The sequence below is a fragment of the Chenopodium album genome, chromosome 27 (genome assembly GCF_948465745.1).
Source record: "Chenopodium album chromosome 27, dcCheAlbu1.1, whole genome shotgun sequence".
Taxonomy (NCBI): domain Eukaryota; kingdom Viridiplantae; phylum Streptophyta; class Magnoliopsida; order Caryophyllales; family Amaranthaceae; genus Chenopodium; species Chenopodium album.
The window spans coordinates 9,681,108-9,706,050 of NC_137860.1; the positions used below are offsets into that span (position 1 = coordinate 9,681,108).

The window sequence follows — 24,943 nt, forward strand, 5'->3', positions numbered from 1 at the left end:
CCCTGGCTGTGTTGTTGTGTTTGTTGGGTTGTTATGTGATTTTTGGTTTGTTTGTGTAATTTTCTTGCAGAATGGATGATAAAATTGTGTTGCAATTACAGTATAATGGTAAAGATGTTACAATTGTAGTTGATGATACTGATAAGGCTAATATGATTGACATAATTGTTGAATATTGGGAAAAGGCAAAGGAATTGAATTTAGAAACTCCCCAAAACCCCACCTTTAGCTATGTTTTTAAGATGAAACATGTTGAACTAAAGAGTGATGCAGATTTAATGAAAATGTTTGCTAATTTACCTGACAAGAAGGAGATATATATATGGATTGGTGATGGGTTGAAGGATATTGGGGTAGTGGCAGCTGCTAGGTCATTGATGTTAGGTAAACAACAACCAAGTGTACCTGTCCCTGAGAGTGATGTCCCTGAGAGTAGTAAGAGAAAGAAACTTACACCTAGGAAGAACAAGAACAAAGAACCATTAGTTGAAGCTGAGGTTATTACTGAGGAAGAATTTGAGAGACATGTTCAAGCTATTGGTAGGAGGAATGAAACCCCCAATAATGACCCTGTAATTGAGTTCTTTTTACCTCCACACACAGACATAGATGCAACATGGACAGATGTTATTGCTGAGCAAGAGTTGAGTGGGAGAGGGAGAGGGACAGGAAGGGGAAGAGGAAGAGGGAGAGGGAGAGGTGTGATTGAGGGAGAGGTTGGTGAGAAAGCAAATAATGAAGTGATTCCAAGAGGGAGAGGGAGAGGGAGAGGTAGAGGAGCTGGGAGAGGGAGGGGAACTGGAAGAGGTAGAGGGAGAGGGAATGCTTTAGAAAACTGGTTTAATATTTCCCCAACCCCATGGCAGCCTGAACAACCTATTTCTGCACAAATTCCTACCTCTGATATTGAATCTGATTACCAACCCCAACCTCAACCCTAAACCCAACCTCAACCCTCAACCCAGTCTGTTATACCTCCTATGGTGAATGTTGGGGAGCACGGAGTTGGACAGACTTCAAATTCCTCAAAATCTGACATGGGGTCAGTCTTCTTTAGGAGAAGAGTGCCTAGGACTACATCAAAAAGGAAAGGGATGGTAGTAAGCTTGAGTACAAGTGAGAGTGACCAACATAATGAATCTGGGGTAGGAAGTAGGGCCTTAAGTGTGTCAGTGGGATTAAATGGGAGTGAGAGTTTGTCTGTACATGATGAGCAAGATGATGATGAAGCTGGTGAGCAAGAATGTGAGGTCTATGAGCCATATGACAGTGATGAGGATACAATTGAGAGTGTGGATACAGAAGATCCATTAACTGATGATGAATATGGTCCAAAGATCGAAGATTCATGGGATCCTTTTGAGGAACAGGTGTTTGAGTGTGAGAGAGATGAAGACAACTACTTAGCAAAGCTGTACAACAATGGATCTGTCTTCAAAGATGAAGGTTTTGGGAGAATTGTTCTGAAAGAGTGGCAACTATTCACTGACAAACAACATCTAAAAGATGTTGTCAGAGACTACTGCATTCAATGTGGTTTTGCAGTAATTGTGGATTATGCCAGCAACACTAGATACTCTGTGAGATGCTCAGATGCTCATTATGAATGGAGATTGCATGGTTCTGTCCTGCCTGATGGTATTACTTGGGCAATCAAGCTAATTCAGAACTCTGAGCACGGACTAGGTTCTAGGAACAGCATGGTGAATGTGAAGTGGGCCAAAAGGGTGTTGCTTGATGATATTAGAGCAAACAATGACATTCCTTCTAAGTCATTGAATCAATTGTTATGGCAAAGATATGGAATGGAAATGGCACTGTCTACATTGTATAGGGTTAGAACTAAGGCTTTGATTGAAATTCATGGGGGTCATGATGAGTCATACAGCCTGTTGCCTAGGTATTGTGATGTACTTAAAAGCTTGAACCCTAACTTAGTTGCTCATCCTGTTTGGAATCCCCCAAATCACCCAGAGAGCTCTTTATCATTTAGTAGCATATTTATTTGCTTCAAAGCTGCTCTAGATGGGTTAGTTGATGGTTGCAGAAGCCTAATAGGTGTTGATGGAGCCCACCTAAAAGGGAATTATGGGGGTTGCTTACTGTCAGCTGTGGCATTAGATGCCAATAATGAAATTTTTCCAGTTGCATGGGCTATTGTAAGGGGGGAGAACAGTGAGACCTGGAAATTCTTCATATGGCACTTGAAGAATGCATTAAAAGACAGTGGCAGAGGTGATGAGTGGTGTATTTTGTCTGACAGACAAAAGGTAACCTTTTACAGCTTAGTGTCTGGTATTTTTTAACTATGTATCATCAATTTCACAAACTAATATGTCCTGCTAATTGTTTTGTGAAGGGTATTGATGTGGAAATCACTGAGTTATGGCCTAAAGTGGGAAGGAGATATTGCTGCAAGCATCTTGTGAAGAATTTTAAACCTCAGTTCCCAGGCTTGCTTATGTTCTAACTGTCTGGAAGGCAGCTGGAGCTTATAACCCTTTCATATTCAGAAAGGCAATGGAAACTCTGCAAAAAGCTAATCCTTTAGCTTTGGAATGGCTGTCAAAATTAGGTCCACAATCAGTTTGGTCCAAGCATGCCTTCAACCCTGCTATCAAGTCTGATGTGAACAAGTCTAATTTTGTAGAAAGTTTCAATGCCACATTGGGCATTGATAGATGCAGACCTGTTCTTACTTTGCTTGAAGGTAATGTACCTAAATTAATATGCTTTATGATCATGTACACACATGAGTACATTGTTAACTTGTATGGTTCTTTTATGATACAAGTGTTAGAAGACTTACAGTGGTAAGAATGGCAACAAGAAAGGAACAATGTGAGAGCTGGAGAGATGATCTATGTCCAAATATCATCAAGAGACTTCAGGTCATTAACAAAGAGTCTAGATCTTGCAAATGCTTACTGTCTGGAGATGGTGAGTTTGAGGTGTTGGATTGGAAGTCTGTTCTTCCAGTGAACTTAAGGGAGAAGACTTGTGCTTTTAATGCATGGAAGATATCTGGTTTGCCATGTAAACATGCAATGAGGGCCATTTATCACTCTAATGATGATCCTCACAAGTATGTGAGTGAATGGTACTCAGTTAGGAGATACAAGCTCACTTACAAGAATAGTATTAAGGCCATTCCTGATGTTGAACAGTGGGCAGATAACACCTACCCAGAAATTCAGCCCCCACCTATGCAAAGAGGAATTGGGAGGCCAGCAAGAAATAGGAGAAGGGAGGAAGGTGAGCAAGCAAAAGGGAAGAGATCTAAGACTATTAGATGCAGCAAGTATGGCAACTTTGGTCATAACAAGGTGACATGTCAAGGAGGATTAACTGGTAAAGAGAAAGCAAGCATGGCAGCAGGACAACAGAAGACTAAGCAACCTCCTAAGCCTAAGAAAGGTGTTTCTCTGTCTCAACCTGACCCAACTACAGTTGCTTCTACATCACAGCCAACAAGAACTTCAAAGAGGGCTAGAAAGGGTATATCTGCCTCCCAACCAACTTGATGTATCATCAGAACATCAGTCTTTTTGAACTTATTCAGTGCTACTAGCTTTTTGGAGTAGAAATTGAACAATGATGTGATTTTAGTGTATTCAGGACAAGTTTTTTGGAACTAATTTAGTGGTATTTGAACAGTATTATATTGTGACATGATGTGAATTTGCTTAGACAAAATTTCAGTCCTGATTTATGTAAGTCATGATGGTTTTGAAGGCCAAATTTGCTGTAAAATAGTACTGTAATGTATTGCAGCCACAATTGAAAGCTTTTCATAAAAATTTGGTAATTTTATTCATCTTCAAAGATCATTGTTTACATTCTTAAGGCGTAATGCCAAATACAAACATCACTTACTAATTCTTACTAACAACAAACAACAACACAAAATACAGAATGAGTGCCATTTTGACAACAACTTTGATAAAATTGGCTAGTTCGACTACTTTTTCCCTCACATCTCCATTTGGACCTTGTTCAACTTCCAATTCTTCGCCAACCCTGACAATATCTTCTTCCCTGAGCCAAGCAAAATAATTGCAAGCCCTGCATTTAAAGAACAATCTTCTTGGATTTTTCGTGGTTTTAGAAATCTTCACAGCAGTGACCTTAGGAGGTGTACAATTGCAGGAAACGTGCTTTACCCAAGCGATCTTGTCTTCCATTGTGACAGGCCGCATTGATACAGACGAAGACCCAGACCTAGCCATGAAAACAGAGAAAGAGAGAGAGGTGCGAAATTCAGAGGTTGAAGATGAAAACAGGGAAGAAATTAGGGTTTAAAAAAGGGGGAAATCGAAATGAGGGAAAATTGGGAGGAATTTGGGAAATCAATCCCTTAAGTAAGGGTATTAGTGTAAAACATGACCATTTAACCAAGGTTAACCATAGTTAGTCTTTTAAATGAATTAAATTATCAATTAAGTCACCGTTAGCTTAGTTTAATTAATTGTTGATTATCGATGATAAAATCTTTTTAAGCCCTTTACCAAAGAGAAATAAAAAAAATAGGATGATGTTACCACTGAGAATTTCCCAAAAAACAAAATCAACAAAGAAGGGAAATCTCCACAAAGAATGCAAACAAGGTCCATGTCTCGACGCTACACATACGCTGAAAAGGGAAAGGCAAAGATGAACGACTTTGACATTTGTGAAGAAATGGGTGAATCCGGTGAAAGGGATGTGAAGGACACCATAGGCTCCCTAGCTCTTGAAATGAGATCAAAGAGTTTAATTATCTCATTTCAGCAAGTCGTTAAGAGTGGAAAGGGGTCGGAAGCCATTCATGGGATACGTTGGCATCCGACGTACCCTTACCTGACACTACTTGAACTTGGCCCACCAAACCAGTTCAAAAGGGAGGCATACTGCTTAATGTTTTACCTCTTGGACGTGTACAAGATGGCTTTCATCTTTGACATGGTAAAGTTGAAGGAAACCCTAATTAAATGCAAGATATACAAGCGTCGGTACAAATGGCTTAAACAATTCTTCTGCATGTTTAAGCCATTAGAGGCATGGTGGGAGGATGTTGTTGGACATCTTGAGGGGAATGTAGCCCAGTCTGGCCAATGGGGTATGATTATTTTAGGCCGGAAGTTTTCCGGTGAAAGTGGTATAGGAGTTCATGTAGCCGACAAGATAAGCATCACATATGACTGGGTGAATTTCTCTAAAACCAATCTTAGACTTGATTTTCAGTGGCAGGTGGAAGATAACAAATTCCTCAAATTCACGAACATGATGATGGAGGCTAACGGTGTGGATGTTATGAGCAACATGGAAATCCTACTTACAAACCCGTACTTAATAACTTTACACCCCGAAGAGTACAAGATTCATATGGATTGTGCTGTGGCTAAATTGCTTGAGCGTGATTTCTGTGACACAGATTCGAGCTCAGACACAAGCTTCTGCACCACCGACTCAGATGGGAGTAAATAATTATACCATTACTTAACTAGATGGTATGGCTTCACTCTTCATGGTGTGTATTCACTCTAGATGGTATGTCTAACGTATATCATGTTTTTATTACATCTGTATGATGATCAGTAAGTACTAGTACTCCAACCATCATTTAATGTACTCCCTCTGTCCCAGTTTACTTGCAACATTTTGACTGGACACGCTTGTCGATGCTTATGTTTGACCGTCGATATCTTTTATTATATATTTATAAAAGCTATAAAAAGTTTATATTAAGAAACTATTTATTATAATAGAGCCAACAATATCTTACATGATTACATTGGCTTTTATATAATAGCTAAAAAAAGATGGTCAAAGTGAGATGTGTGAATAGTGCAAAAAGTCAAAACGTTGCGAGTAATTTGGGACGGAGGGAGTATGTTAATTGATCAATTTATTGAGTGTTTTTATGTTTTAATGATTCTTATAAATAAATAAAACAATAATGTACTTCACATTACTATAAACGTTGTTGTGGTACACACTAATACCATTTACACCACCAAAATACCATCATCTACTACTATCCTGATACCATCTAATACCATCCTAATACAATCGTATACCCCTCTAATAGCATCATCTACTACTATCCTATTACCATCTAATACCATCTTACACCACACTAATACCATCCTAATCACAGTCAAGACCCTTTAAAAACTACACTATGAACACTATCATTCAAGAGGCCAAGCCCTCACTTGTAATACTGAAAGGACATCGCCGGCCTTGCAATGAGTTATTTGTGCTCTTTAAGACCATCCATTCTCGGTACCAAGCTTTGTTTTTGCTGTCGTATTGGTTGGAGATAAACATCTTGTTTGTAATCATACTTTCCCACGAAGTGCCAAGCGAGGCCTTTATCTGTCGGCCAGAACTGTATGTGCTTACGGTGGCTGCTACGCAACCAGGGTGGTTGTCGAATACATCAATAACCTCGTTCACCACGATAAACGAGAGATTATAATTGCTTGCTATTTCTTTCATTTTCCTTGCTACTGCCTGTAACGTGCGTTTACGCTCCATAAAGCCTTCATATGTGTTGTCGTGCTCATGCCTGAACAAATATGCAATCGAATCAAGAACAACAACCCTAGTATGCTTGCATCCTTCATGGGATTTAAGAACCATCAACTCAACTTGGTTCAGAACTAGAAATATTTGTTCAGCGTTATCAATTTTTTTGACATGCACCAAGCTAAGTGGATTTTCATCAATTGACTGGGGAGGACACAAATGCACACTAAGATTGTGTAGTCGTTGAGCCGGGAAAACTGGACATGCTTGTATATATATGGATGATCCATAGAGACCGCCATCCCCCGGATACAAAAGACACGTCAATAGCATTTGGAGACATAAGCATCAAATCTATTCTTTGACATTTGGTTCGACATTTTTGTTTCATTTTTGCATAACCTTGTGGTCTTGTGGAATGAGGTATACAATATTTATAAGATGAATGTGAGGTGGATATGTAAAAAGAATCTATTGGATTACATTATCCACACAGTACAACTTTTTTGGATTGCAATATATCAGGAGAAATGCTATCAGTCCGTGACATTAAAGACATAAAGGCACCTTATATGTTATATACATAAAGTACAAAATCATTGAAACCATTTAACAGTTAGTGGGATTTTAAAGAAACACAGATGGTACCATTTTAACAATTAGTGGGATTTTAAAGAAACACAGATGGTACCTTTACACTACCAACACCTGAGTGTAATGGTCTTAATTTAGGATACCCTCCCAATTACAAATGGTATCTGTCATAGCACAGTTATCCAAATATGTAAAATTCAAACAATTGTATTAAATTAATTATTATACAAATCAATTAATTATTGAATGATTAGAATCCTGTTGCAAATGATGAATGGACATATTGGTGGGAAACCCATTGTTGTTGTACACAAAGGCTTGAGGGGGAGGGAAATGTTGTTGGCCATGGTACGCGTTGTTGGTGAAGTGCCTAACTGCATCACTGTGCTCGTTCATGTGAATTCCACCTGCTAAAATCCTTCCACCACCAAACGCTGACGGCCCACTACAATTACTTCCAACTCCATATTTCCCCTAGTGGAAGCAAAAACAACAAACACTGTAACGAGGACTACTTGCTGGCACAAATAGGAACATATGGATCGCCAAGTATGTGAAAAAAAACGTTACCTACTGCTGCTGGAACACTTGTTGTTGAAGATATGGACCTCCAAACATAGTAGGAAAAGGAACCTACACATGATCGCCCCAATAAGCAAGCATACTTTACATAATCATTACAAACTTAAACCAAACACACAACACTTACCTCGTTCTGCAAGCTGAAGGTCTGTTGAGACCCATTATCCACACCAGTCTCTTGTCCTGTCATCTGTTTCTTCTTACCGCCACCTGTCTTCGCCTGCTTATACGAAGCCCCTTTCTCTGCAGCTGATACAAATCGAGAAGTTCTTGGTCTGCCCTTTTTTTTAATCCGAGGTTCAGGATCTTTGACATTGGAATTTGGTGAATCTTCTGGTTGTACATTGCTCCCTTTGTTGACTGAGCTAGGAGTTTTTGGAGTTGGAGCAATGGCCTGTTGCACCATTTCTATTTCACCAGGCCTGTCATCGCCACCGAAGCCTTGACCTGACCCCTGTGCCTTCACCTGAAGTTCATCAACCTTTATGCTCATACACTGAATCATATCCATCAACACTTCAACAGCTTCTTCAGAAGATGAAGCTCGCATAACAACAGGTTCAAGAGCTAACATCAACTTATCATATCTCATCATATCTTCCGTTTTGGACGCATCATGGTAAGCAACTTTAATCAGGGTATATTTCCTAGTAATATCCTTTCTCCACCTATCTAGGATATACATAGGAGGGACCTCAGTCACACCATTGATGTCTAATACCTTGATTATGTGTCTGCACACAATTCCATGACATTCAAAGTGCCGACAATCACAATACGCCTCTTTCTTCTCTGTGTTATACAATACAGTGTACTCCTTCATCCTATTTTGACCCTTATTTTGCAAGGGCACTTCTCTCCTCCTTTTCTTGCAATATATCCAAATACGATCTGAAAAAACATGCTCTTCTTTGGTTGGTGACACCATCTTCTTTGGCCCAAGGGGTCATATATGCCACTCGGTTGCACTGATTTTGTACCTCAACAAACTTTGCATCCGTATACACTTTTTGAAATTTGCGTTCCAATCTGAATTCCGATAGCAAAGGCCTTACATAACGGGCTGAGTTTGCATCTGCCTCCTGCTCATCAGTTGCACGGCTTTCCATGGCCTTGTAATAATTTGGGGCAAATTCAGAAAGCCGAGTGTGCCTGTGAATATAGCCATCAAAAAAACTATTGATCACTACTAGAAAATAGCTGAATTCCGACGGACTGCTTCCGACGGACCCAATATTCCGTCGGAAAAGGGAAATTTACGACGGATTTTTTATTCGTCGAAATTTCCGATGAATTCATCAATTCCGTCGAAAATCCGTCGGAAATTTCCGACGAAATAAAATCCGTCGGAATTTTTGTATTTTCCGACGGAATTTTCCGTCGGAAATCACCTTTTCCGACGAAATATTCCGTCGGAACATAATTTCTTTTTTAAAAAAAACATTTTTGCTACAAAACCCTAGATAAACTTGAGAAGCCAACCCGCCTCTTTTCTCTTCTCCTCTACACTCCTCTCGTTCTCCTCTCTCTTCTCCCTCTATATTCTTTTCTCTCTCTCCCCTCTGCTTCTATCTCCTCTCGTTCTCCTCTTTCTTCTCCCTCTATCTTTTTCTCTTGATCTCCACTCCTCCTCTCTCTGTCTTTCCTCTTCTCTTTGTTCTCTCTCCTCTCGTTCCCTGTACTTCCCCTCTTTCGACCACCACACCACGGCATCAACAACAACACCACCGTCATCAACAACACACCAACGACATCAACAGCAACTAACCACCGACATCAACAACAACAAAGGTTAACTAATTGAAAGGTTTTTTAGGCCAAATTCGGCCATGAAAAGCCTAGATCTAGACTTTTCATGGACGAATTTGGCCTTGTTAAACCGTTTCCGTGGTGAAATTCGAAGCATATTTCAATTTAAGGTATGTTTTATGTTTTAATTTTTGATTTTTTTTTCGATTATTTTTTTTACATATGGATTTCGGTGGTGGTGGTGGTTTGTAGTGGCTGTGAGATCTGGGCTTAGGTGGGGTCGGGTTCGGTCGGATCTGGGTTAGGGTTTGGGTGTTTAGGTGGGTGGATCTGTGTATGGGTGAGGATGGGGTTTTGATTAGTGTTCGGTCAGGGTGAGGGTAAGGTAGTGGTGGTGCTGTGGATAGGTTAGGGTGGTTGTGGTGGTGGTGATGTGGATCTAGGTATGGGTGGGGATGGTGCTGTGGATAGGTTAGGGTTCGGAAGTGATTGTGGTTGGGGTTGACAGGGGTGTTTTGGGTGGTTGGAGGTGGTGATACGCCGTGCCGGTGGTGGCGCGGTGTATTTTATTTTAATTTCTTGAAATTGTTTTACGACGGAATTTCCGTGGGAAATTTCCGACCGAATTCTAAATTCTGTCGGAAATTTCCGACGGACTTTGCCTGTGCCAGAACCTGTCTCACGACGGAAAATTCCGTCGGAATAGTATTTTCGACGGAAATTTCGTCGGAAAAGGTCATTTTTCCTACGAACGCTTTTCCGACAACCATTTACGACGGAATTCCGTCGGAAACACCTTTTCCGACGGATTTCAAGGTGTTTTCGACGGAATTTTTCCGTCGGAAATGGGCCTATTTCTAATAGTGGATGCTCTCAACCCTTTGAGTTATCTGCATTCCCACCCAAAACACATCCTTCACATAGCATGGAATCCACATCTCTCTTTCCTCAAACAGGCCTACAAACAGAACAACACACAGGTCGAATTTTAGTTAAACAACACTGACACTTATATTATGTCTCATGTGATGGTATTAACTTAGGAACCATCCAAACCCCTTATGGTTTTATCTTAGGTACGGACCATAGCTCTGATGGTATCATGAAGTATTATCAGTATTAGCTTGGGTACCAACTATAGACCTGATGGTATCATGACCTACCATCAGGGCTATGACTCCACATGAGGCAGAAACATGCAGGACAGAACACAGAAACAGGAAACAAAATGAAAATAACATTAGTACTCATTAGTTATAGGACTCACCTTCCAGCCATTCATAGCAATCATACTGTTCGAGCTCGTACTTTTTGATCACTTCCCACCAGGACTCAACAAACTCGTCCGGGATAATGCTATTGTAGATCACATTTTGCAAATCCTCTTTCACATCTTTATAGTTAGCCAAATTGCCAAGTTTCAACCCAAACTTCTTCATGATATGCCACATACACCAACAATGGCGTGTATGAGGCATGGGAAAGACTTCAACAATCGCCTTCCTCATCGCCGCACACTGATCTGTCATGATCGCTGCCGGGGCCTTGCCTCTCATGCATGACATCCAAGTCTTGAATAACCATTCAAAGGTCTCAGTAGTTTCATGAGAAACCAAGGCACAACCAAGAAGGATAGTCTGCCCATGGTGATTCACACCAACAAAATTCGAAAATGTAAGTGCATACCGATTTGTTAGGTATGTCGAATCAAAGCATACCACATCCCCAAAATAATTATAGGCCTCCCTACTCCGAGCATCAACCCACAATATGTCTTTCAACCTTCCCCTATCATCAACACGGTGCATATGAAAAAAATTGGGTTATCCGCAGCCATCCGATCAAAATAATCCAACATAGCAGAGGCATCTCCATTTTTCAACTTCAACCTCCTCTTTCTGTTCACCAAGTTGTGCATATCTTTTTTAGTGAATCCCATATTCCCAACTCCATGTCTTTGAGTTGCCATATTGTTGAAAATCTTACCAATTGGAGCGCCAGAACCATGATCATTTTCAATCCTATACTCCAAGTGTTTTGTAATATTCTCCTTCCTATATATAGCTATGTGTTTGGATATATCAGGACTCACTACATGATTGTGCTCATTCACAACCTTCTTCACAATCCACCCACCTTCATCATTACCTTGCCCATACAACATAACGGGACAATCACATTTTTTTGTCTTCTTCACAACTGGTTCTTCCTTAACCAAAACCCTCTTACCATTCACCTTCCTCCTGTATGTTACCTTCCCATAGCACCCACACTTCCATACATAAGTGCGATATGAAGTTGACTTCCCCGCATTTTTCGAGGAAGGCTTCCCATCACCTATACATACAACACCAAACCCTTCTTGCCTCCCATAACCACGATAAAACTTATTCATCTCATCCCAGGTGCTGAACACCATTCCCACTTCTGGTTAAGGTAATACACTACCTGTACAGCTATCTAACTCCCTCTCTACACCATCATTACAGTCTTCATTTAAATCAATAAAGTCACTGTCCCTATTCATAAATAAAGAATGAACACCCTCAGATGGAGGCTCCTTATTCAGGTCAATGATGGGAAGGAGAACGGAAGGTCGTTGGGCTACCACCCCACCCAATCAAACAAAATTTGTAACTTAACACACCCTTATTTAGTGTAGTGGTAAGTCAAGGTCGTACCCAAAGGAATGGAGGTCGAATGCACAATGCCTAAGTCAAGCTATTTCGAAGTCATGTAAAAGGGGTTTATAAAGGAAACTAGAGCTAGAGCTAAATGATGCAAGAACTTATATGAAATCAATCTAAAGACACTAGGGCAATGGATCCACATGTGATTGTAATGGAAAATGGTAATTTGGGAGGTCAAACCGACTAAGTCAAGTGATATGAAGGAAGATCATCATGTATCCAAAAGAGCATACCAAGATGGTTCACCTAGAGGTCTAACTAGCGTCAACTACGCTAAACACTACCTAGGGAACGTCACAAAGCACCTCAATCGTGAAATTGCAAGTTACTAATCAATGGTCCGTATCATAGCAAGCTCACAATGAAATCTAGTGCAATAATCAAAGATGGCCAAACCTCAATTAATCACACACATGCACATGAATTATCAACCAAATTTAATCATATCATCAACTCCATAAATTATCCCCAAATTACTCTAATCCATTATTCAAACATGCTTCACCATTTCCCTAGCTAGAGAACTACTCACTAGCCATAGGAATCAAGATCAAAACTACAACAATCATCAATTTCATCATCAACATAATTGAAATCAAAGATTAAACCAACAATCAATCAAAATCAATCAAAATTCAATTAAACTACAATCAATCATCAATAACATGGAAAACAAATGAAATCAACTAGAATCAAACTTGTATTGAAATCAAGAAGAAGATCCTTACAAAACTTTGATCTAAAGATCAAATACAATGAGGAATTCTTGAGCAATCATCAAAAATCATGAGTTTCTCTCTCTAAAGTTCTTGAGTTTCTCTCTCTAAAATTCTCCCAAAAACTAACTATCCAAAATCAATCTAAAAAACTTCTTACTAAAAATAGGTAGAAATAACTATATATACAAAGATGAGGTCGGTATTGACGCCCAAAAATAGACCCTCGTAGGTGCGGGCGCTCGGAGGAGGGAGAATGGTGCGCACGGGGCACACCCAGATTGGTGCGCCCGCACGCACCAGGTGTGTGGCCGCACACCACCTTGGTGCGCCCGCACATATCTGGGTCTTTCCGCCTTCTTCTCTTCGTCCTAGCTCAAGCGGTGCACACGTCCTAGATGATGATGATGGAGGACAAAGTAGGCAGAAACTTTCTTGAATCTCTTGAAAAGTATAAGCCATGAAGAAGGCATATACAAAGCCTTGAAGCTTGCCTCTTGGATCCACCCTTGACTTGAAGCTTCTTGCACCATCTCTAGGCATGAAAACAATGAAAGCTCATAGAGAGGAAGCTCGGGAATTCTTGGACAATCAATTACCACCTACAAATAAATGATAAAAAGCAAGTAAAAGAGAAAAATAACAAGTAAACTAGAAAAAACATGAAATAGAGAAACTAACTACAAAAAGCATAAAATGAAGAAAACAAGAATAAAACTAAGGAAAACTAAAGAAAAGAGAGATAAAATGAAATAGAAATCATCCAAAAAGGAACCAAATGAGTGCCATAAATGTCACTCATCAGTCAAAAGCCTCCCACCCATCATCGTTCACAACATTATTAGGATTTTCATCACTGTCTGAGCTATCTGAACTACTATCTGAGCTATCACAGTTATTCTGCTTAATAACATAACAACATCAATTAGGGAGGGGAATGACAAGAACAACACATGAAGAGAACCTAACAAATACAATTTCACCACAATTTAAAACACAAAATTTCAACAATACAAATTTCCAAACAACAATTTACAACACACAATTTCACCAATATAGATTCCCAAACTACAATTCACATACTACACAATTTCATTTATTGACAAGTTAACCTAACTACTACAAATCTTATTCAATAATTTCAATTTTAGAATTATAATCAATAAACACTATCATATAAATTAGCTAAACAACTTTAAAAAACCTGAATTCATACACTAAACTATCTAAATTACTGAAAAACTTACCTCAATTATTTCAATTTCTCTATTCACACAATCACCATCATAATCCATTTCCTCGAAAACCTAATAAGCTCGCGGCTCGCCACCCACCTCGTTTCTATCAGCTCAGCAATCAGGTTCACTTCACTCCCGCAATCAGCTCCAAAACTTTAATTAACACTCATCGGCAATTATTAAATTTGGGAAAAAATTGGATTTTGTCTTAATTCTTTGGACAAATTTGGGAAAATTGCAATCAGTGTAAATAAATGGTGTTATGAATGAAGAAAATTATTCTGGAGTAAATGGGGAAAGAATAAGGAATTACATTATTAATTTTCAGTGTAAAAAATTGGGAGGGAAAATTATTGTTCACATTTTGGGGGAAAAAATTTGGGGAAAAATATTTGGAGAAAACTCCCCGCCATTAATTTGGGTGTGGTGGAGTCTTGGTTTCTTCAGAAAATTACAAAAAGATTCCTTCTTTTGCTGACTATCTTTACTAGTGGGAGCCACTTGTACTCACCTCTTTATTGATTTCAGAAAAAAAAAATTTCTTTTTTTTTGAGAAATTCTCAATGGTAGCAATGTAAAATTCCACATTCTCAATGTTAACAATTTTTTTTACAAATTCTCACAAATAACATAACTTTTGTTAAGTTTCTCTAACATGACAATACTTTTTGTAAATAACAACTAATTAACTTAATTAAACAAAAAATAACATAATAATTAACAAATTTTTTTTTTAAAAAAAAAAAATACTAGCCACCCAACCCAAATACCCAAGCTAAGCCACCCTGAAAATGTCAGCCTTAACACTCCAAAATCATGGGCTTCTCTAATGGGAAATTATTCCCTATTTCGCACTATCATCAACCATTCATCATCACCATCCCTATTTCGCATCATCTGGTATTAAATTGGAGCATTAATTGAAGTCCTTTCTGCGATTGGTGGCCGAAATTGTTGTAATTGATGGTCGGATTGTGGTTGTCAATGGCGAATTGGAGCAATCGAAGTTGGTAGCCAAGTGAGGGAGAATTAAATTTTGTTGGGTTGCGGCTTGATTGATTTCGTTGTGGTGCTATGTTGTTGGTGCGATGATGGAGTGTGGAATGGTGGTTGTAGCGTGTGTGGGTGCGTGGCTGGTGCTATGTTGTTGGTGCGATATTGGAGTGTGGGGCTGTTGATAAATGTGCAAAGTGTAGGGGTTGATGGTGGCTGTTGGCAGCGCTGCCGGTCGGTGTTTTCAGATGTGTGGTGCTGAGTAATGTTTTCAGGTGTCAAGTTTAGGGGTAATACGCGCCGGCAGGGGTGGCCGAGGTGGGGAGCAGGGTGGCGGGGGTGGGGGCAGGGTGGCTGGGGTCTTGGGTGGGGTGGCTGGTTTGCTTTGTTAATTTTATTATCTTAATTTTTGTTTAATTAAGCTAATTAGTTGTTAATTACAAAAATGTTGTCATGTTAGAGAAACTTAACAAAAGTAATGCTATTTGTTTCGGGGTTTTTTGTGATCTCCTCGGATACTGGTCACGCTCTGCTGACAATGAGACTCGGACACCTGCAAAACAACGAATATTCCGGTGATCGGAATATTCGCCTCCGACGATCAAGTTAGTGATCGGAAACCGGAAAAGCTAGAGAGAGAAAGTAGAGAGAAGTTGGAGCTTTTTGTTCTCTATATTTATGTTATGTCCCAATCCACCCCTCCCATCATAAATGATTGGGGTATTTATAGGGGTGAGAACATGTGCCCCTCTAGGGTTTATACCCTAGAATTTCGTGACGTGATTAGCTGCGCAATCAGAGGTCGCCACATGTCATAGGGGGCGCCGTTTTACGGCTTTCAAGTGTTTCTCGGGATTTGGGCCTGATGTAATCAGGGCCTTTTTCTCTTTCTGATGTTGTATTTGGGTATCTAAAGATAGCTGACATATGTCATCCTGTCAAGTGAACACGTGTCACATTCTCATAGGGCCACGTGTCGCCTTCTTATTGGGCCACGTGTCACTATGAGATTGGGCCACATACCTGGGGTATTTTTACCCTAAACATTTGCCCCTCAGAGGGGGTGGCTCGTACACTTACTGGCCGCCTCCTCTGATCTTGCATTCTGGACGTCCTGGTACTCTGGGTTGGGTTTACCCCCCATCTGCCCTGGACGTCCATATACTTTGGATTCAAGGCTCTTTTTGCTGCCTGGACGTCCATATATTTTGCTCTGGACGTCCTCTTAGTCTGGAATGAGCTTGTCTTCTTCCTCACTTGGACGTCCATACTTTGTACTGGACGTTCTCGTACTTTGAGAGAGGCTTAACCCCTGGCTCATTTGGACGTCCACATACTTTGGACTGGACGTCCTCATACTCTGGGAGGAGCTTATCTCCTAGCTCACCGGGACGTCCACATATTTTGGACTGGACGTCCTCATACTCTGGGAGGAGCTTATCTCCTAACTACCCAGAGCGGCCACATCATTGAAAAATGAACATCCTTGCTTTTTAGTCTGGACGCTCTCGTACTCTGGGAGGAGCTTATCTCCTTGCTACCCAGAGCGGCCACGACAGTGGGTCTGGACGTTCTGATACTCTAGGAGGAGCTTATCTCCTAACTACCCAGAGCGTCCACATATTTTTGAGATGGATTGGGCTTCCATGATTTCAGGCGTACTCTCTGGTTCTTTCATCATGCTGCGTACGTCTGAACTTTTCCCTTTAGACTAAACGTCTGAGAACTGGGCGGACGCATTTTCCCCTTAGATATTTTCAAGTTTTGGAGACTAAGTGTTGAAGGTGTAAAACTCTTGAATTTGTGACTTAACTCATTTCAACTCACTTTGACGTGCCGTCAATTGTCCGTCTGATTTTTTCACAAGTTTAACAGAACCCTAACGTCATTCTGTCCCTTTCTTCGAGTAATTTCTCAAAAAATTACCGTTTGAATGTTTAGGCGGGAAAGATGATTTTACCATTTTGCCCCCATAAGTTCATTCTATAAATATGGGAAGTGAATTCTCATTTTCACACTTTACCCAATTGTGAATTCTAGAGAGAAGTCAGAGCGTTCTAGTGAGAGAAAGTAATTTTTTCCTTAATCTTCAAGAGCGCCGCCGTGAGTTTGAGTTTTCCGGGCATTTTTTGAGTTTTCCGGTCAATCTTCAAGGACTTCACCACCACCTTCAAAGTTTTCAGAACGTACAAAGTGACGTGGGAAAATTAGGTCGTTGGACTAATCCTCCTAAGCCAAACAAAATTTATAAACACTCAACAAACCTAAATACAAGTATAGAGGTAAGTCAAGGGTCGAACCCAAAGGAACGGTAATGTCTAAGTGCTTCCAATTATGTGCCTAAGCTAGGTCGAAGACAAAGGGTAAAAGAGGACACTAACAACTACTAAGACAAAGAAACCAAACAAGTAAAATGCTAGGGATTAGGATTCACTTATAATAGCAATGAACAATGCAAATTGGTTTAGGAAGTTGACTAAGTCAAGCAATGTGAGGGAAGATCAATTATGCAACCAAAAGAGCAAATCAAGCTATTCTCCTAGAGGTCTAACTAGCGTCAACTACGATAAACTCTAGCTAGGAAACATCACAAGACACCTCAATCGTGTAAATGCAAGCCACAAATCAATGGTCCGTATCAATGTGAACTTACAATGCAATCTAGTGTGAATAACTAGGGTGATCAAGCCTAAATCAAACACACACATGCACATAATCAATTAACCAATTTAATCACATCATCAACTCCATCAAAATCCCCAATCTACATCAATCCATTACATAATACAAGCTTCACCAAATCCCTAACCAAACAACTAATCTAGCAACATCATCAATTCAACAAACAACTAAAGTAATCAACAATCAACAATCAAAGAATCTACAATTAAAGAAGAACAATTACTCTAATCAAACATCAATCATCAAATCATCAAAATCTAATCAAAATCAAACAATCTAAACATGAATACTAAACAAAACAATAAATGAGATAGAGTTTAGAAATGCTCATTAATAATAGAGTAGATCTCCAATACAATTGTCACCATTGGATCTTCAATCTCTCAATCACCATTGAAATTCTTCACTTTCTCTCTCTAAAATCTACTCTTAAAACTAACCCCTAAATCTAGAGAGAGAAGCTCTCAACTAAGCTAAGAATATGATCTAATTCTATTATCAAACTTCTTACAAAAATTGGGTTCAAATAGGTATAAGAAGAGAGAGAAAATCGTCGAAATCCGATCGGAAAAGACCCACGTCGGTGCGGCCGCACAACAGAGGATGTGCGCCCGCACCACCATGATGTGCGCCCGCACCACCATGGTGTGCGGCCGCACATCCTTCGTGTGCGCCCGCACCTTCTGCGCGTGCGGCCGCACTCAACTGGTTTTCTTCGAATCTTCAACTCTTCAAGCTCAAGGGGTGCACACATGATTTATGATGGTGATGGGCACTAGGAGTGGCAGTAGCTAAGGCTTAATATTGAGGGCACACACTTCCTTTGAAAGGAGCACAAGAGAAGAGCCAAGACTTGGAACTTCCACTTCTTTGCATCTTGAGCTTCCCAAATTCCATGAACTTGATCCAAAAGCTTCTTCCACCATAGTGGATAACCAAAATCAAGACCCGAACCTCGTCCAATACCTACAACCACGAAAATAGAGCAAATAAAGAAGAAATGGCTAGAAAACCAACGAAATGCACAAAAGCTACAAAATAAGAGAAGAAACGTAAAACTAAGCAACAAAGCATAAAACTAAGCACTTATTAAGCATGAAAGCTATGAAAAGAGAATAGAAAGGACCTAAATGCTCGTCAAATGTGTGCCATTTATGACACACATCACAAAGGTAGGCCGTCTACATCTTTCTCTTTTACTTTTACTTGTGTTTTCTTTTTCTTTACTTCAATTCTGGATCCATACTCGGCTTCGTCCGACTCTCCTCATGAGGCCGGCCGTTCGCCTGGGACTGAGGAGTCTAGAGTGGACGGAGAAGAGTTGTCTCCTCCTTGGAGTGAGTCTATGTCTGATGCATACATACTCACCCCCACTTATTCTTCTCTGTCCCCACAGGCAATGGCAAGAACAATGCGTACGCGGGAGCGTCATGCGGCCAGGAACCCAGACGGCAGTCTGGTTCACCCTAGGGTCCCCTATGACCCTAGTAACCCAAGTACAATGGAGGTGGAGACTACCTCCACCACCCAAACAACGACCGCCTCCACTGGCTCTCATCACTTGCCCGTGGAGGTCACTTCTTCCTTCGAGGAACGCCTACAAGCTGAAGGCGCCTCGTCCACTCTTGCTCCGGAACTTAGGTTCCCTCAATTCGCCAGTTCAGTCATGGATGGGGCCGAACTGGTAGCCTGCAAAGACCATCCTACCGATCTTGGGGCGGACGCTGCTTGTTCGTCCGTCCCCTCTTCCTCTCAACCTCTGCTTCAACTGGGCGGGGCAGACAGACCTTTGACGGGAATCTCAATCAGGGAACCGTCCGACCTGCCTATTCGCAACGCCCCTCCTTCGGGAAATCAGGCGGACGCTACCAAGGACAAAGGCAAGCGTCCATTAGTTGAGGAGGGCGTTCCTTCTTCCATGGGCGTACATAGCTCAAGAGGCCGAAGCTCGGCCGAGGCAGCAAACCTGGACAGGGTGCTGTCTTCAGAGTTTGGGAGTGCCCCTTCTCACCAAATGGAAGAAGAAGAAGTTGAGAAAGAGGTTGTGGGTGAGACGGCCGAAGGTGAGGCGGCGACCGAAGAAAACGTCGCCAACATTGACAACTTCAGGGACCCGTACGCCTGTACGGTTGGAGAGACGACCCTGAAGTTCTTGAAAAAGGATTTTGAGAAGTACAAGGAGTCCCTCCATTTGGGGGAGGGATTCGAAATACAAGTCCCCAGGAAAGCCATTGTTGTGGCTACCTGGGATGAGGAAAAGCCGCGCAAACGGGCGTTTTGCGTTTACAGGGCCGCCTTGGATGTAGGCCTTCGCTTCCCTCTTCATCCATTCGTCCGGACAGTTCTGGACGAATACAACATTGGCCTTTTCCAACTGACGCCAAACAGTTGGTTAAATATTTTTGGGTATTTGGTGACGTGCATCTGCAAGGGTTTCACGCCAGACTTTGCGGTCTTCTGTGAGATGCACTCACTTACTCGGCTGGAGAAGGATACGCATGGTTGGCTCGTCTTGAGCGCGACCAGGGATTACATGGTTGTGGTCGACCGTGTCAGCAAATGGAAGGACTGGAAGCACCGATTCTACCGCATCAAAACCCAAGATGCGGAGTTCAACCTCCGCATGAACAGGTGCCGTCCGGAACCCATTCAGCTCGGACGCGGGGACCATAAACCTGACAAGCCGCCCATCCATCCAAGCCACGAGCACCAACTGGAATATTTCATGGTCAACCGGGTCAAGCGGGGTAACAAAACCGAACGTGTCCCTCGCCATTGGGTTCCTCTTGCCAATTGGCTTAGGGACACTACCTTCATGTCTGCATACGGCCTGTACCAGAACATGCCCCAAGGTGGACACTTAGATACACTTTTTGTACACACGTAGTGTTTTTAGAAAAATATTCTAACACTTTTCTTTTTTCTCTTTGCAGCGGAGGCGTACGCTATGCTTGACCAGGCTCAGAAGGGAGAGGTGGAGATGTCCGAGGTGGACTTGGCTCGTTACAAGGCTCGTTTCAAGATGTACGAGCAGCTCAAGGAGGTAAACAGTTAGTTTATTTTTCAAGTTTTTCTTTCCTCATTGTCCGTTCTGCTATATTGGGAGGAGCCTGCTTCCCGAGTTTGCACAGACGCATTTCGTCCGTTCAGGCATGCTGGAAGGGAGCTCCTTCCCCAATTCATACGGACGCTAACACATTCTTTGTCTTGTAAAATTTTTCTAACTTTGATTGTGTTTTTGCAGTCCTCCTCTACTCCGAAGGCGAGGAGGAAGCAGCCGGCCACGTCCACTCCTGATGCGAACGCATCTAAAAGGAGGAAGACGGTTGCAACCAAGACGCCTTCAAAATCCGCGGCCAAGGCGAAGTCGCAGACTGCTACGACGCAGTCTCAAGGAGAACAGCCCTGGCTGACACAAAGCGGGGTCTCCAAGCCCGTGGAACCTGTTGTTGATCAGGTCCACGATGCGTCCGTCCCTTTGGACGGTGGGGATAAGTCAACCCCAGAGAAAATGACCGGCTCCCTCTCGATTCCGGGAATCGAGATAGTCAAAAAATCTGACTGGCTAAATGCCAGTCAGTCGGCCAGTGATGCTGATGCTGGTCGTACAAAAAACGAAGGGGAGGCCTCTGTGCCACTCCCTCCCATCAATCTCTCTCCTCCAAGCTTTTTCACTGGTTAGCCTTTCTTCCTTATTCTTGTACATTTAGATTTGTACTTGTAAATTTAAGCTAATTCTTTTTGAACGGCCGTCCGCAGATATCTCAGAGGAGATGCAACTGAGGATGCCCGGCCAGTCACTGACTGGTGCGGACAGGAAGGCCATGCGCGAGATCATGGTTCGCGCGGTCCCCCAAGCGCAGCGTGACAAGCTGCGGGGGATCAATGAGGGCTTCCTCGGCCCCATGCTCAATTGTAGTGCTGAGGTACGTTTTATTTGCCTTATGCTTTTTCTTTCCAACACTTAGCAAATTTTTTCTATATTTGACTAAGTTTCCTCTTTTGTCCGCAGCTCTTCCTCCGCCTGAACGCCTTCCTTGACTGGAAGGACAAAGAGAACGAGCGGTTGAAGCAGGCTTGGCTCGAAATCCGGAAGGCCGAGGATGCTGTAACTGGGACGGCCGCCGTCCAAAGGGTGCACTTCGAGACCCAAATAACTGCGCTGTCCGACAAGGCGGCGCGGCAAACAGAGGACCTTGTCAAACTGGGCAAGGGTCTTGAACAAGAGTCCGTGGCTAGGGAGGCCATGAGGGTAGAAAGGGACGAGGCCGTCCTGGAGAAGGAGAAGTGGAGGTTGGGCTTCGAGGCGTCTGAGGCCTTGAAGAGTGAGCTGAAGTTGGCCCAAGCCAACCTTAAGTCTGCTTTGGACGAAGCGGACGCGCTGAAGGTCGAGGTTGAGACCTTGAAGAAGTCCATTGCGGACTATGAGGAGCAACTTAAAACTCCTCGGCCACCCAGCGCGGAAGAAATCGTCCGCATAGAGCAAAACGCTGAAGACAGACTTAAGGCATACTTCTTCGATGCCTTCGACCTGATGGTGGATGAGGGTGAAGCCGCCTATTATGAGGAACGCTTCAAGAAGCGGCTGAACTACGTCTACCTTAGAGAAGAGGCAAAGAAGGCCGGCCAGCCTCCTCCCGACCTGGTAGTTACTTCTCCCGAGTCCGGAGAGGACGAGGAAGAAGAAGGTGAGGATGAGGAGGCGGACAACAAGGCTGCCCCGGTCGCGGACGCCAAAAGTGCGGAGGAGCCTGCCAAAGATAATATGGCTAAGTAGAGCTCAGGTCCTCCAGCAGCCGTCTGCTCAGCTTTCAAGCTTTCCTTCTTTTTTTCAACTTTACTTAGCTTTTGTTGTAACTTTTCTTTTTTGTTTTTAATTTGAAGCCGCCTGTTAGAGCGGTATTGTAAACATTTCGGCCGCCTTTGCGCGGTCTAATCAATGCAAAATTTGTCCGCCTTTTGAGCGGTTCTTCACCTCAGTTTTATACTTAGCAATTTTATTTTTGCAATTTTTGAATGTTTTTCGTACGTCTCAATAATATGCCTTTTCGTACGTTCCTAGGGGTATGCCCCTTCATTCGGTGTTCGCCTAGTCCATTCTGTAAGTGGTTTGATTAACTTGGTAGTTTTTATGCCTCAAAGGGTATGACGACTAGCAAGTTAATCAAATCATAGTAATGATTGCCCTTGGACTAGGTGAAGCACCGAATCAATTTAATCGGCCGTTCGGCTATCTTTGTACGAGTAGTCCGTTGAATCTATCGCTCGGACGTACCCTAGAAATCCCAAGTATTATCTCAACTTAGAGATTCCTGGCTCGGCCGGGCTAAACGCCTAGGTATGCCCTTGCCCTAATTGTAAAGGACACTTGCTTTCTACACAAGTTCGGAGTACCTTGCCTCAATCGCTCGCCTTGAATGGGGCGGACGCATTGTTCTCTGAATTAAATCAGTTTTTTTTTTTTTTTTTTTTTTTTTTTTTTTTGTGTGTGTGTGTGTGTGTGTGTGTGTGTGTGTGGCCGAATTGCTATATTGGGAGCAAACTTGCTTCCTTTTCACTTCGGCCATTCAGTAAGACTGATAAGCCGTGTTGCTATATTGGAAGCAACTTAGTAAATCATTTCATTCGGCCTTTAATCACAAATCATGACATGCAAATAAATACAAATAAAACAGTAAATAGTTCAACAATGCCTGACTTTTCATTAATTTTGTCAAAAGTACATTGTTGTGGCCGTATGGCTTTAATTACAAGGCTCGGTCAGTAGACCTAGCTGTATACACAGCTTTTTGGCTAAGTACTTAAAGAAGTAAAAACTTAAACATGATATTTCTTCAGATTGTCAGTGTTCCATGTCCGTGGGATCTGACGGCCATCAATTGCCTCAAGGCGATATGTGCCGTCTCGGACTTCTTCCCTGATTCGGTACGGCCCCTCCCAGTTTGGGGTCAACTTGCCGTCCTCATTGGCACGGCCAACAGCTTCCATTTTTCTCAACACTAGATCCCCCATTTTGAGCGGCCGCTTAGATACTCGGCGGTTATATGCCCTTGTCATCCTTAAGCGATAAATTTCATGCCTAAGCGCCGCATTGCCCCTAGCTTTTCGAAGAAAGTCTAGAGCGGTCTTCATGGCCTCCCAATTGGCCGATTCATCATAAAGCATTACCCGCAAAGTGGGCTCGTACATTTCAATTGGGAGTACAGCCTCAGCTCCATAGACCAAAAAGAATGGAGTCTCCCCTGTAGAACTCTTTGTTGTTGTCCGTATGGACCATAGCACATTAACCAACTCGTCTGCCCATAGGCCGCCTGCCTTTTCAAGCTTGCGCTTGATCCCATTTGAAATCAACTTGTTATAGGCCTTAACTTGACCATTGGCTTGTGGTCGGCCGACTGAGGCAAAACAATGAGTTATGCCTTGGTCTCCCAACCATTCCTTGAGTTGGCGCGTCTCAAACTGAGGTCCATTGTCGAACACCATTGACTGAGGTACCCCATACCGAGTGATTATGCTCTTCCAAATGAAGGCTGACACATCCGTCCATTTGATGCCCCGGACGGCCTCAGCTTCAACCCATTTAGTGAAGTAGTCTACTGCCACTAGTACATATCGTCTCTGGCCGGATGCAGGAGTATACGGCCCCAAAATGTCCATGCCCCATTTAGCAAAAGGAAGCGAACTACTGATGGCTGATAGACTATTTGCTGGACGATGAATAAGGGTTGAAAACCTCTGGCACTTGTCACATTTTTTCACCATTTGCATGGCGTCCGAATTCAAGCTCGGCCAGTAATAACCCAAATGTGTCGCTTTTTTAGCTAAGGCTCGTCCTCCAATATGTGAGCCACAATGTCCCTGATGAAGGTCGTCCAACACATCATGCCCTCTTTCAGGAGTTATACACTTAAGGTAAGGCTTCACAAAGGCTTTTTTGAATAACTCCCCATCCTTCATCTCGAACCAGGCCGCTCTCCTCTTCATTAGCCAACTCTCTTTTGGATCGTCCGAAAGTATTCCATCCCTTAAGTAGGAAATAATTCTGTCCATCCAGGTTGAACTTCTATCTATTATCTGAACGGGCTCGGCATCAATGCTCCTTTTCTCCTTTACTTCCCAAAACACTGATCTTGGAGTATCACATGATGCCGAGGAAGCCAATTTGGAGAGCGCTTCCGCTTGATGA

General features: G+C 42.3%; 1 protein-coding gene across 1 annotated transcript; it reads right to left on the bottom strand.

Moving 5' to 3' along the window:
* Positions 1 to 8,525: 8,525 nt before the first annotated feature.
* Positions 8,526 to 11,857, bottom strand: LOC145619652 (protein FAR-RED IMPAIRED RESPONSE 1-like). The gene is made up of 4 exons (XM_081674356.1): positions 11,295 to 11,857; positions 10,706 to 11,226; positions 10,582 to 10,609; positions 8,526 to 8,841 (listed from the first exon to the last, which is right to left on the bottom strand). Exons 1-4 carry the CDS (start codon positions 11,855 to 11,857, stop codon positions 8,526 to 8,528), a joined length of 1,428 nt encoding a protein of 475 aa, XP_081530482.1.
* Positions 11,858 to 24,943: the final 13,086 nt, after the last annotated feature.